General features: G+C 47.0%; 1 protein-coding gene and 1 non-coding gene across 2 annotated transcripts; both read right to left on the minus strand.

The window, feature by feature from the left end:
* Positions 1 to 1,315: 1,315 nt before the first annotated feature.
* On the minus strand, positions 1,316 to 13,575 carry NLRP12 (NLR family pyrin domain containing 12). Its single transcript, XM_045531816.1, is given in 6 exon segments — positions 1,316 to 1,550; positions 2,181 to 2,351; positions 3,459 to 4,114; positions 4,116 to 5,140; positions 9,879 to 9,959; positions 13,287 to 13,575. Coding segments are annotated over 6 exon segments (2,310 nt in total). The 3' UTR covers positions 1,316 to 1,462.
* LOC123624871 lies at positions 12,418 to 12,521 on the minus strand. Its single transcript, XR_006730237.1, has one exon. It is a non-coding gene; the product is annotated as a U6 spliceosomal RNA (small nuclear RNA).
* Positions 13,576 to 13,863: the final 288 nt, after the last annotated feature.

Below are 13,863 nucleotides of genomic sequence, written 5' to 3' on the forward strand. Positions count from 1 at the left end.
ATTTATGCACCACTTTGGTAAATTGGCAATCCTCCCCAAAGCAAAGGGAAGTTAAGTGCGCTCTCCCTGTTCCAATGAATTTCCAGTGGAAGTCAGAACTGTTAAGGGTGGAAAGGCCTAAAGCAAAGTATCAGCCATTAAGATTTGCATTTGAAAAGGGCTCTGATTTTGACAATGGGCCACCACGCACAATTAGTTGCCTAGCAACACAGGCTGCAATAGGGACGGGCAATTGGGCTCACAGTCAGGTGTCTTCTAAAAAATCATTCCAAAGTCACTTAAGTATGTGACATTAGGTTGTTAGCAGTATTTTGTTTTTCTTGCACTCCAGGTTAACTATTTTCTTAATGGTAAGTCCCTAATTTTGTCTTAGTTGTGTTACTTTATGTCCTTCCGGGCTCCCCATTGCTGTCCAGGACCCTCGACAGCCCTGTCCAGCTACTGTACTTATCAAGTCATCCATCCTATCCGAACTTGATATAAATTATCAGGTTCAATGGAGTTTTGTTAATAGTATCCCAAAATTTAAAGAGGGACCGTCCTAGTCTGCCCCCACGGTGTTGACATGGCTGGGGTAAAGTGCCAAGGGAACCAGTAAATGTTACCATACAGGGGGCCACCTACCTGCCTTTTCAGACACACTCCTGCTTGGACCTGCGTTCTACCTGTCAGCATCTCATGAGCTCCACCCTCCTGCATACACCAACACCCACATTTCCCCAAGCATCCTCACCCTAGCAATTGGATAACTGGGAAGGACTGGGGCCGTGTGGACATTGGGGAGGGGGAGGGCAGCTAGCTTCAGAAGCAGCTGTCTGGCGAGCTCCAGGCAGGGGCAAGTCATGGTACGTGGCAGGATTTCATGCATCACCTCCTCTAGCCTGATTATAGGCAGGGCTGTTGGGCGTAAGGAGCATTCTAAGGGCCGTCTGGCACAGGAGTCTCTTCCCAAATGCTCAGTTCCTTAGTATCTTCCAGCATTAACCTTTCTGAGCAAAGGGTTTCCTCGATTTGGGCACAACTGGCGTTTTGGGTCAAATGCTTTGGTGATCTGTCCTGTGCCTTGCGGGACATCGAGAAGCATTCCTCATCTAACCGCTAGATGGCGGCGGTACCCACCCCATGGTAAAATATCTCCGGACACTGAGAACTGTCTCTTGGAGGACAAGATCACCCTCCCCCCGGGAGGGCCCTTACTTTATAGTCATCTTGGCTTTTATGTCTCCTGTTAGGGGCCGGTCATGCCCTGCCCAGAGTTCTCTGTGTGCATCCACATCGTCAAAGTTCAAGTTGCAGCACACATCGGTCCCTTAGATCCCCAGCAGAAAGGACTTTTATCTCAATCTGCATATAACTCTGTCTCCTGGGGAAATGAACAGCCTGGTCCTTATGTTGTGTGGTGAAGATGACCCCCGTCTTCCCCTGTCCGGACTTCAAGAGAGGAGCCAGCAGGCGGGACCGTTCAGCAGCCAATGTCCAAGTAAGGTTTTGTTCCTCGAAGCGCTGCCAACCTACTGTGGGTCGTTTCATTCAGGTCCATTCCAAATAACCTAAGGACATGAGAGTGGGAAACATTCCAGTCCTCTGTTGTGGCATTCGATTAATAAATCTTAAGTTACCTATTGTGCATCTTTCTCGGATAAAATAATTCCATTATCTTCCAATACTTCAACCCAACCCTTCTGGGAAACAGGCTTACTCTATACTACACACAATTTTAAGTCTATATAACCTGTGTTAACTGATATAATTTATAATCTTATGAAGAAGCAACTCTTTTGTTCATTTTACAAACAGGGATACTAAGGTGAAATAAGAGGTGGAATAACTTGCAAAAGTAAGTCACCAAGTTGATATGGATTAGATAGGATCAGAATTAGAACCGAGGCACAGTAATTCCAGATCCTCACTAAGCTACAATGGCCCCATTTGACAGATTAGGAAATAATTGCTCAGTAAATTATCCAAGGTCACACAGCCAGGAGATGGTATAGATGTCTCCAAGAGGTGCGGTAAGCTAAGGCCTCGTGTATTCTGCACGATTGCATATGTGAGTGGATAAATGAAATATTTCCAAGTGTTCTAGATTATTTGTCCATCATAGCTGTGAGTCTCAATTATTCACCCCTAGGCTCCAAGCGTCCTGCCTCCTCCAGAGAGAACCAGGAATCGTCTCTCACCAGAGGACTCGGAGTTTGCAGCTGGAATGGCTCAGCCGCTTGCAGAGCAGCTGGATGCCTGTGTCCCCCAGGGCGTTGTTGGTCAGGTAAAGCTCAGTCAAGGTCTGGTTGATCCCCAGGGTGGAAGAAAGGTCCTTGCAAGCCTTAGCCGTGAGGCCACAGCTGTCCAGCCTGTGGAAGATAAGGAGCAACATCAGGCACTGCTCTGGAGAGCCTCATCTTCAAAGGGAATGGGTTGAAGTTTTTAGGAGGCCCATTTAAGAGAAAGCAGAGTGGTCCAGAACCAAACCAGTGCAGGTTGAGGCCAATGTGGGCATGGCAAGTATTTAATTTATTTTATTTTTTTATTTTTATTTTATTTTTTTGAGACAGAGTCTCACTCTGTTGCCCAGGCTAGAGTGCTGTGGTGTCAGCCTAGCTCACAGCAACCTCAAACTCCCGGGCTCAAGCAATTCTCTGCCTCAGCCTCCAGAGTAGCTGGGCCTACAGGTATGCGCCACCATGCCTGGCTAATTTTTTTAAAATATATTTTCAGATGTCCAGCTAATTTCTTTCTATTTTTTAGTAGAGAAGGGGTCTGGCTCTTGCTGAGGCAGGTCTCGAACTCCTGAGCTCAAGCGATCCTCCCGCCTCGGCCTCCCAGAGTGCTAGGATTACAGGCGTGAGCCACCATGGGGTAAACTGTTTTGATTTCCGTCACTGGTTTGCTCATTCATTTCTTTATCATCTAGCTCCCATCTCATTAGGACTTGTGCTGCTGTAGGAGCATCAGCTGGATTTTCCACTCTGTTTTCTGTCTACAGATATAAGGTCCTTAATAATATGTTTGAGGTTTTTTTATTTCTTTTTTTTTTTTTCCTTTTTGGTAGAGAGGGGGTCTCACTGTTGCTCAAGCTGGTCTCCTGAGCTCAAGCTATCCTCTCGTCTTGGCCTCAATAATATTCATTGATTGAATTAATTCTCCTTAACATAGACCCCAATTTAGTACTAAAGAGTATTGTGTAAGAGGCAGGTTCTCAAACCGTGGCATTATTTAAACTTTGGGGCCAGATCGTTCTTAGCTGTGGGGGGCAGTCCTGTGTATTGCAGGATGTTTTGCAGAATGCCTGGCCTCTACCAAATGTCAGTAGCAATGGCCCTGCTTCCCAGTTTTGGCAACCAAAGAATGTCTCCAGATATTGCCAAATGTGTCTTGGGGAGAGAGGGCAAAACCACCCCTAGTGGAGAAACACTGGTTAAGAGCATGAATTTGGAGAACCAGCCCCAGTGGGTACTTACGACTTCGCCAACAGCGTCTGGGCTCCCAGAGTCCATCCCGTCCCGTCATCTTCGTCGGTGCTGTAGGCTGCCCCATGCAAGTGCAGCACCTGGGTGCTCCTACAGTTCTTCACACAAAACGAGGTGACAATGTGCTCCATCTTGGAGGCAATGCCACTGACCACCGCCACTTGGAAGTGGCTCAGGGCCTGTTGGATGAATTCCTCCTCCTGGATCTCGTATAGACAGCTGAAGAGCTCCAAGGAGCCCTGCTGCAGGGTGGAGCCCTTGCTTTGGGCTTTGCTTTGGATCTACGCCAGCAGCTCCGCCTTGATGTGAGGTGAGACCTTCCAGCAGAGACTCTTCTCCAGGTAGCTTCGCGTCTCCTCATTCACGAGTCCGAACAGGAAGCGGACAGTGAGTGCCAAGAAGCTCCTTTCTGAAAACCTGCACTCCGTCAACAACCTGGTCACATTCTGGTCTGGGCCCGATCCACGCTCCGGGCCATCCAGGACATAGTACATGGCCGCAAAGAATTCCTGGAAACTCAAGTGGATGAAGCTGTAGTACTTCTCACAGTTGATGTCCTTCTGGAAGATGTTCATGTTGAGGAAGGCAGAGACATCCACCCCATCCAGGCCATGCTTTCGGAGGTCTCACTCCTCAAATAGGATTTTTCTGATTCCAGAGGTCATCGGCCGCCAAGGAGCACAGCCCTCGGAGGGATGGAGTCCCGGGCTTGGGTTGCATCAGACTCAGAAGGTAGAGCAGGTACACTGCTGTGGTGGTCCTGGACGTCTGTCTTAAAAGCCCCCCACCCTCCAGTTGCTGCTTGAGGCAGGTGCAAACCACCCAGCACACCATGGGGACAAAGCACATGGTGAAGAGGGGCTCGTTGTCCCTGACGAAGTTGAAGACTTGGCTCGCCTGCTCGGCATTGTGGAAATGCTTGTGGAAGTATTCCTTCCTCTCTGCCTCGGAGAAGCCCAGGATCTCCACATACCTGGGGTGCTCCAGCAAGCGGTGGAGCTTCTCCAAAGCCGTGGGCCGCGTGGTGAAGAGCAAAGACAGCTCGAGAAGCAGCTTCTTCCTGATCAGGCTGCTAAGGAGAAGCTCTGCGGGCTGTTTCTCTTCCCAGCAGAGGCACCAGGATCCCTGAGGATCATGGAAAGAAGCCTTGAGCTCGTCGAAGCCGTCAATGATGAAGAGGAGGCGCTCGGGAACCCGGACCAGCTCCTGCAGGGGCGCGCTGGGCTCGGCCCAGCAGCGGGCGATGAGGTCCTGCGCGCTCCGCTCGGCGCCCTGGTTCATCTCCCTGCAGCTGATGTAGAAGACATAATCAAACCTGCCTCGGAAGAGCTTCCCGTCGGCCCAGTCCAGCATCACCTTGTGCGCCAGCATGGACTTCCCGATCCCCGCTGCCCCCTGCAAGACCACGGTGCGTGGTGGCTCGGGGCGCTCCTCGTCCGGCTCAAAGAGGGTCTCCATCTGGATGGGGCTGGCCTGGTGCCCCACGGTTCTCGCGTGTCCCCGGCCCGTGTCCAGAAGCTTCTGCTGGGCCCGCACGGGATTGGAGTTTTCCTTCACCAGGAGCAGCCGGGTGTAGCGGTGGCTGAGGTTGACGCACTCGCCTAGGCGCGCATTGCGGTCTTCCATCAGCCGGAACTTCCTGCGCTCCGAGTCCCTGTAGACCTCCCGGGGATCTAAGCGAGAGGGATGAAGGATCCGTGGAAGACTCATCAGCAGTCGTTAATGAATTCATGAATTAAAGCAAACCACGTGTCTACTTGTTCTGCAGTAGCCTTAGAACAGTTTTCTAGATGGAGCCTGAGAGCCTGGGTACTTGTTTGTAAAGATCTTCCCTTCTCGTGGGAAGCTGAGGCTTTAACATGGGCTGGTTCACAGCGCTCTAGGCCGCTACTCAGAGGGTGGTCCCTGGGGCAGCACTGCCAGGGAGCTGGGTGGAAATGCGAGATCTTGGGCCTGCTGCCCACCTATTGAATGACAGACTGCATTTCCTTCCTTCCTTCCTTCCTTCCTTCCTTCCTTCCTTCCTTCCTTCCTTCCTTCCTTCCTTCCTTCCTTCCTTCCTTCCTTCCTTCCTTCTTTTTCCTTTCTTCTTCCTTCCTTTTCCCTCCCTCCCTCCCTGCCTTCCTTCCTTCCTGTCTTCCTTCCACCCTTGCTTCCTTCCTTTTTCCTTTTTCCTTTTTTTTTTGATGGAGTCTGTTGCCCAGGCTAGAGTGCAGTGGCGGAGATTGCATTTCTACAAACGACATGATCGCTGCATGATTTACATGCATGTTAAAGTCTAAGAAGCAATACTCCCTACTTATCTGTGGCCCCTTTTAAAAAAGGCAGATTATACGGTGGGTGGGAATAAAAAAAAGAAAAGAAAAAAGGAAGATGCGTATCTGCGCTGGAGGAGGAGAGTGTGTCCGTTCTATAAATCCTTTGCTTAAAGTCTCTTTGGGAAAGTCAGCTTGATGTGGATGTCTCTGAATAATCTTGAACAGTGTTCTCGACAGGGGTGACTGTGCCTGCAGGAGACCTTTGGCAAAGGCCAGGGATGCCGCTCAGCCTCGTGGAAAGCATGGGACAGTCCCCATAACAAAGAATGCTTTGGCCTCAAAATGTCAACAGTGCTAAGGTAGAGAAACTCTGATCCAGACAAAAATGTATCCCTTTGAATTTGGATGTCACCAGAGGCCCATAATATCTGAGAGAAGGTAAAAAAGGGATGAGTTTGATACCAAGATTGTCTCAAAACTCAAACATGTACTCTTTTATTTTTAATTGCGGTAAAATAAGCATAACATAAAATTTGCCATTTTAACCATTTTAAGTGTACAACTCTGTGGCATCAAGTTAATTCGCATTGCTGCATAACCATCACCACTATCCATTTCCAGAATTTGTTCATCACCCTAAACAGAAACTCAGTACTCTTTAAACACTAACTCATTATTTCTCCCCTCCCCCAAGTCCTGGGCAAACACTGTTCTGCTTTCTGCTTCTATAAATTTGACTACTCTAGGTACCTCATGTAAGTGGAATCATACAATATTTGTCCTATTGTGTTTGGTTTATTTCTCTTAGCACAATGTCCTCAAGTTTCATCCATGCGTCAGAATTTCCTTCCTTCCTGAGGCTATATTCCACTGTATGTATAGACCACATTTTGTTTATCCATTCAGCTATTGATGGATGAAGTTGTTTTAACATCCTTACTGTGTATTATAAACAATATTAAAACTTCTAGATTTATAAATAATACTGTTTCCTGTAGAAAACATTTTTGAATTAAACAAAGATGATTGTGACAGCAATGTCAGAATTTTGCAAAAGTCTCATAGTTTTTTTTTTTGAGAAGAGGTTCTTATTTTGAGACATGGGCAATATTAGGAAAGTAGAAAAGTTTAAAATAATGATGAGAACAAGAATGAAGAGTTATCATTAAACATGTGCCAGGCATAAGGGAAACAGACTGAATTTCTGGAAACCACTCTTTTTTTTTTTTTTTTTTTGAGACAGAGTCTCACTCTGTTGCCCAGGCGAGTGCTGTGGAGTCAGCTGAGCTCACAGCAACCTCAAACGTCTGGGCTCAAGCGATCCTCCTGCCTCAGCCTCCCAGAGTGCTAGAATTACAGGCGTGAGCCACCGCGCCCAGCCATGCACCCACTCTTAATCTACATCAGTAGAGTTTAGAAGCATGCAGTGTGTGCTTCCATGTTGTGCCAGCTACAAGTCAGAAAACTAACAAGGAATAGTCTCTTTTGAACCAGGGCTTCTTAACCTGGGGTCCATGATCTGTAGGGAGGATTTGTGCATCCCCCCAAAATTATTCCATTTTTGTGTGCCTTCGCATTTTTCTGGAGAAAGAGTCCATCTTTTTATTTATTTTATGTATTTATTTTTAGACAGGGTCTGGCTAGGTTGCCCAGGATGTATTCAAACTCCTGGGCTCCAGTGATCCTCTGGAGTAGCTGGAACCACAGGCTGAGCCAGGACACCCAGATTCCATTTTCATTAGATGATCAAAGAGATCTGTGATTCTTTCCCAACTAAGAACTAAAGATGAAGGAACAAAATTATGTGCAGCCACCGAAATTCTAGTGACTAAGTAATGACAATGGAAAGTGTTTACAATATAAAATTGATTTTAAAAATGAAGAAGAAGTAAAAAATAAATAAATAAAAGGATCTGAACACATCCCTCTCTGACTCCGCTGAAGCAATGCCAGGTTGTAGGCACTGTGGTCAAATCTCATACGTCCACACCGTCACCACGTCCACCTGATAGCTGTGGGGCTGGGCTGCTCCTGTCACCGGCTCCGTGAACCAAAATGCCTTTCTGCAGTTCTCTTATGTTTCTAGTACCCAGACCAGTAAGATTTGCTGACCAGAACTTTGTATTCTATTTCTCTGACCCATCCCCTTTTGAGTTGTTTTTTTCAGAAACTGGCAGAATCTCTTTTCATCGTGGAGATAACTAAAGGGCTTACACCACCCATTTGTTCAAAGATAAGTGACATCCCACCACAGATCTTGCCCAGGGATCCAGTGAGCCACCTGCTCCCTACATCCCGGTTGCACACAAGACGGAAAAAATGGCCAATACTAACCCCTAGCTCATTATATTTAATGCTACTAAAATCTGCACGCAGGTTTGTTTCGATCAGCCATGTTTCAATCATGCAATGTATGTGCCAGTATGATTTCTCACTGCACGCCAGTGCCCTGCACTCGGTCCCAAACATGTAATGATGCTCACTCACTTCGTGCATTATTCATTTCACCTCTAGTAAAACCCCTGATCCAGTCAGCTGGGAAGGCGGATTTGAGGCAGTCCTCCCACCTCCCTGTTGAGGTGCTCTGCAATAATCTCCCTTTTTCCTTGACAATCCTCATCGTCTCAATAATTGGCTTTCTGTGTAGCAAGAAACTGTGTGCAGGGAAACTGCCTTTTCGGGTTCATTAATGCTCTTACCATGGAAGAAACCCACGTTTGATAGAGGAAGGAAGGGTTGTTTTAATGTTGTGTTTGATAGAGGAAAAAAAGGCATAATGAAACCCTGTGATGACCTATTTCTTTTCTTTTCTTTTTTTTTTTTTGAGACAGTTGCCCTTGGTAGAGTGATGTGGCATCATCACAGCTCACCGTAACCTCAAAGTCCTGGCCTCAAGAGATCCTCCTGCCTCAGCCTCCCAAAGTGCTGGGATCACAGGTGTGAGCCACCATGCCCAGCAAGTAATTTTTATGAAATCTAAATACGGACCAAGTATGTCAAGTGAAAATTTAGGACTTGAAATGAGATGTGCTGTAAATGTAAGATATACCAGATCTTTGAAGACTTGGTACCAGAAAAAATGTAAAACACCTAATTATTAGTGTTTCATATTGATCAGATGGTGAAATGATAATATTTTGGGCATATTGGGATAAATCAAATATTTTGTGAAATGAATTTCACTTTTTTTCACTTTTAAAAATCATAACATTTCAAATCATGTACGTGCTCACGTCATGTTTCCATTGGACAGAGCTGCTTAGAGCTTCCCAAATCGTATTTGTCATTTTATTCAATGCTTCCAGACTCCTCAGGGAGGCAGGCAGGTAGAGAAGGTATATTTTACAGGTGGGGAACTGAGACCCAGACGCAGGGACAGTGGCTCATCTAAGAACACATGGAGGGTCTGCAGCAGGCAGGGAGTCAAGATTCAATGCACTTTGTGCTGCCCTTGAAAAAAATGGCCAGATATATTTGATCCATTGTTGACCATGTTGCCATCTACCCAAAAGACCATACCCCAGTTTCTTCCCTGCTGATGCTCTGGATTCTGCTCAGGCAGGGGGTGTGGACTCACATTTCCAGTGAATGGCGAATGCTGCCCCTTCACAAGCCCCGGGGTGTGGATTACAGTTTTGCTAAACCAGTCATAAGTAACCTCACTCCCCCGTGTCAGGAACTGTGTGGGGAACAGGCATGTGCCCCAGTCCCGACCAGTGGTTTCATGGATGTGACTGCTAAAGGGGAAGAAGCTTATTAGAAGGATTTTATTCCTGGATTAAGTGACAGAGACTCTTGAGTCTCTTGATGAAGAAAGTCTGCAGCCTCCTTTTTTGTCCTGGGTTGTGATTCAGTTGCGTGAGAGGGTTTGGTAGCCATCCTTCAATCATGTGGGGACAAGTGTCAGGACAAAATGCTGCCACACATAGGTTGGTCGAATTGAAACACAGGAAGAAGTTGGCTTTGATGGTATCATTCATCCACCCCACAAATTCTGCACCCACTCACCCTGAGACTCCTTGTTAAAGGCAAACATTAAATAAATATCCTTTTTGCTTGACCTTGGTTGGACCATCTGTTCCATGTAGCTTCATACATTCTAATGGGCACATGGCTTGTGGACATTCTAATGGGCACATGGCTTGTGGCTCACCTTTTCCTGGCGTGCCAGGACAGACTTCCAGAAGGCACGTTGACTGGCTCCCAAGGGAGGATGGGCCACCAGGTGGAGCATCTGGAAGAGAAATTTTGGAAGATCAGCCATCACATGTCCGGTTAGTACTCAGTAATATTAGTGACTATGAAATCAAAATGCCTACAGAACTCCCTGTTCCCCAACACCTCAGAACATTCAGTAGTCACTGCACATGCAATGTGCTGAAAAACTGACGTCATCTCTTGTTTTTTGTAATCAGCTCTCCTTCCCATCCTGGTGGTTGGCACCTTCATCCATTCTGTTAGTTCCCTGAGCCAGGAAGTTCTGAGTCAGCCTGGATTCTCTCCTCCCCCTTCAGACCTTGGCCATGTCTCACCCGTCACTCATTCACTCAACAAATGCACATACATTGGGCACCAGTGTTACCCAGCCATTGACACATAGCAATAGACAAGAATGAGGTTCCCACTCCCTGGATCTTATATTCTAATGGTGTGAGGCTCTCAGCACATATAAAAATAAACAGTCAATATAATTTCTGATGACATTGAAAGTTGTGTCTAAAATTAATGAACATTAAGTGACAGAGAGTGTCTGGAAGTAATGTTTTATTTTGAGTGACTAGGAAAGGCAACTATTTCTATGGATGTGCTGTAAGACCTAAAATGTCAAGTGCTCCCTTGACACCTTTAAGCCACACAGGACCCCAAAGGCCTAAGTGTGAGTTCCTATGCTCTTGCCAGATACGTCACCTACCCTGTGGGAAAGGCTCCCACCTGGCTAGTTCTTGTATCAGCTGGACCAGCTGCACATACCTGGTCTTCAACTTGACAGGTTTCACCTCCCTGCCAGCTGCCGGTATATGAAATTATTCAAACAAGCATATCCTTTTGCAGCAACCTGGAAGCCCCCCATCCTCTTGTTACTACGAAGCCGGCCTCCCACAGCCCCTGTTAGTTCATTCTGCTCCTGAGTACAATCCCTGTGGGACTTCTCACGGTGTGTGGGCACCTCACCTGGGCTGGGAGTATATGTGACTAATAAACTGCCGTCTATCTCATCTGTCCAGAGTTGAGTGCCCTGTGTGCAGTCATCTCATACTATTTCAGATGAGAGAGAGATCCCTGTTTCCCAGCAGGGTCAATAAAAGGTGATTACAACAGTGGATGAGACAGATCTGAGACCTGGTTGGCAGGGGCGGGATATGTGAGCAGAGATATTCTAAGCAAAAGAAAATAGCAAGTGTGGAGGTCTTGGGGAAGAAACAATCTTGGCAGGACAGAGGGAATGAAGTTGGAGTGGGGTGAGCTTCGGGGTTAAGTAAGTGTTAGGCACAGCTAGATCACGTGGACCATGGCAAGGAGTTCAGATTACATTCTATTCGCAGGAGGAAGCCACTAGAGAATTTGAAACAGGGGAGGGAAATGATGTAACTGATGATTTTAAAGATTACTCTGGAGAGGAGGGAGGCAGTGGCGCGGGTCGGAGCTACCTTTTCCCGCGTCTGGTAGCCCCTCACTTCCGCCTGGGACGCCGAGCCCCACTGGCTGCCCGTTATTAAAGCCAGGAGAGATTTAAGTTGAAGAGGGAGAAAAGAAGGACTTTACTTTTTTTTTTTCTATAGTTGTACATTATGTCAATTTCTTAAAATAACTATGTAAAACTCATATTTAAATAAAGGTATACAAAATTACAAGTAAGTACATTTATACTTTTTTCTTGCCTTATCACTGATACCACTTACTTTTCCTAGACGTCCCTAAGTAAAGAAGGGGCCTGACCTCCCATTCCTGAAGCATAACGCACCTTCAATATTCTCCAGCAGTGGAGACAGAGTGGGGAAGGAATCATGCAAAGTGACATCTGAGGAGGCCTCACGAGGCTGGCTGTAGAGAGCCTATTGGTAAATTTCTATGAATTACGAGCTGGTTGATTTCACTTTGGTAGCTTGAAATCAGACTTGCTGGGAGAATTTACACCCCAGAAATGAACAAATGCTACAAATAAGGACCTCTGCGTTTTCAGAGTCATTAAAAACTTTGTTTTTTCAGAGACTTGAAAAGTTTCCCGGCACATCACTACCAGCACACCTCATTAACTATGAGTCAGTGAGCTTCACAGAAGTGACTCTGTATGTCAGTTATTGGCAGAACTTGCTTATTCATTCATCAGACATTCACCAAGACCTCCTCTGTCCCTAGCCCTAGACAGACACCGAAATCACAGAGTGTCACACAGAGGAGTCAAAACTCTCTCTGCTCTGGAGGGGTCCACGTCCCAGTAAGGCAGACAGGTGAGAAAAGATGTTAAAAACCACAGCTCAAATGCCGTCTCTGCCACTTCCAACAATAGCTGGTATTTGCTGAGTTCTTACTACCCGCTCTGAATTATGTTACACACTTTGCATGTATATTATCTTACGAACTTTTGTCCGAGGGCAAATTTTTTTTCTGAGCCTCAATTTTCTCATCTGTGTGATAGAGATAATAGTCATATTTATCGCATGGCATTTTTGAAATTTTTAAAATCTTAATTTTTTTACATGGACTGCTTCGTGAATTTGTGTGTCATCCTTGCACAGGGGCCATGCTGATCTCTGTATAGTTCCAATTTTAGTATATGTGCTGCTGAAGTGAGCACCACATACATGTGAAACACTGCATGTGCTGATGCAGCATTACTATGCACAGTGGAGGCCGTAGTATAGGAGAGAATCCATAAGTGTTAGTACAATTGTGATTATTTTATAAGACAGATGATATAATAAAAGAAATCTGGCCAGGTGCAGTGGCTTATGCCTGGAATCTTAGCACTTTGGGAGGCTGAGGCAGGAGGATTGCTTGAGGCCAGGAGTTCAAGACCAGCTTGAGCAACATTGCAAGACCCCATCTCTACAAGAAATACAAAAATTAGCCAGGCACAGTGGTGCACACCTGTAGTCCCAGCTACTCAGGAGGCTGAGACAGGAGAATCACTTGAGCCCAGGAGTTTGAGGTTGCAGTGAGCTATGATGACGCCACTGCACTCTAGCCCAGGCAACAGAGTGAGACCCTGTCTGAAAGAAAGAAAGAGAGAGAGAGAGAGAGAGAGAGAGAGGAAGGAAGGAAGGAAGGAAGAAATCTAGGAGTGCTTAGGAAGCACAAAAGGGGGTTTCTCAGCCAGCCAGAATGGTCAAGGGTGGGGAACAGGACGGGGTGGGAAGAGGAGCAAAGAATTCACAGAGAAAGTAGTGCCTTGAAGGTCCTGACACATACAAAAGGATTTTCCAGGCAAAAAAGATCGAGGGACGTGTTCCAGGCAAAAGACAGCTTGAAATTAGAACCCCAGGTGCCCTGGGCTCAGGGATTTTCTTGAAAGCAAAGGGAATTGGTGGATTCCGGACATGGCTTCCCACCACCTCCTTACCCCTCACCGGCTCCTCTCTCTGTCCTCTCTCCCACAGGTCCCTCCTGTTGATCCGTTCAAAGATGCCAAGAGCCAGCAGCCAGGCTACCTCTGTCCCGAAATGGGCCGTGAGCAGCTGGGCCATGTCCAGGGGACCGGCTGTCTCCATTCGTCCCCAAGGGATCTTGTCTTCTCCAAGCTCTGTCACGGTTCCCAGGTATAACTCGAACTTCTTCAGTTCCACGGCCTCCAGTTCTTCCAAGTAGGTGGACAGGTGGCAGAGGCCATCCCGGACTGGGGTTCACAGCATGGGGGCGCCATGAGTCCTGAGAAGGAGGGACAGGAGACCAGGGTGTTTCTATGCCCAGGACAAAGGGCAATCCCAACACGCCCGCCAAGGGACCATCCTCAGGCAGAGGGAAGAGAGGCTGCTGTGAACCAGCGGTTGTAGGAATGAGGGAGAGAGGGAAAACCTCTCGCTGAAATAGTGCTTTCTCACTGTGCGGTTCCCTCCGGCCCTGCCCCGCTCACCACTTCCAAGAGGTGTCCACTTCCAAGAAGAGGAAGTTGCGGGAGATTAAGAAATCTCAGGAGCCAT

The sequence above is a fragment of the Lemur catta genome, chromosome 19, assembly GCF_020740605.2.
Source record: "Lemur catta isolate mLemCat1 chromosome 19, mLemCat1.pri, whole genome shotgun sequence".
NCBI lineage: Eukaryota > Metazoa > Chordata > Mammalia > Primates > Lemuridae > Lemur > Lemur catta.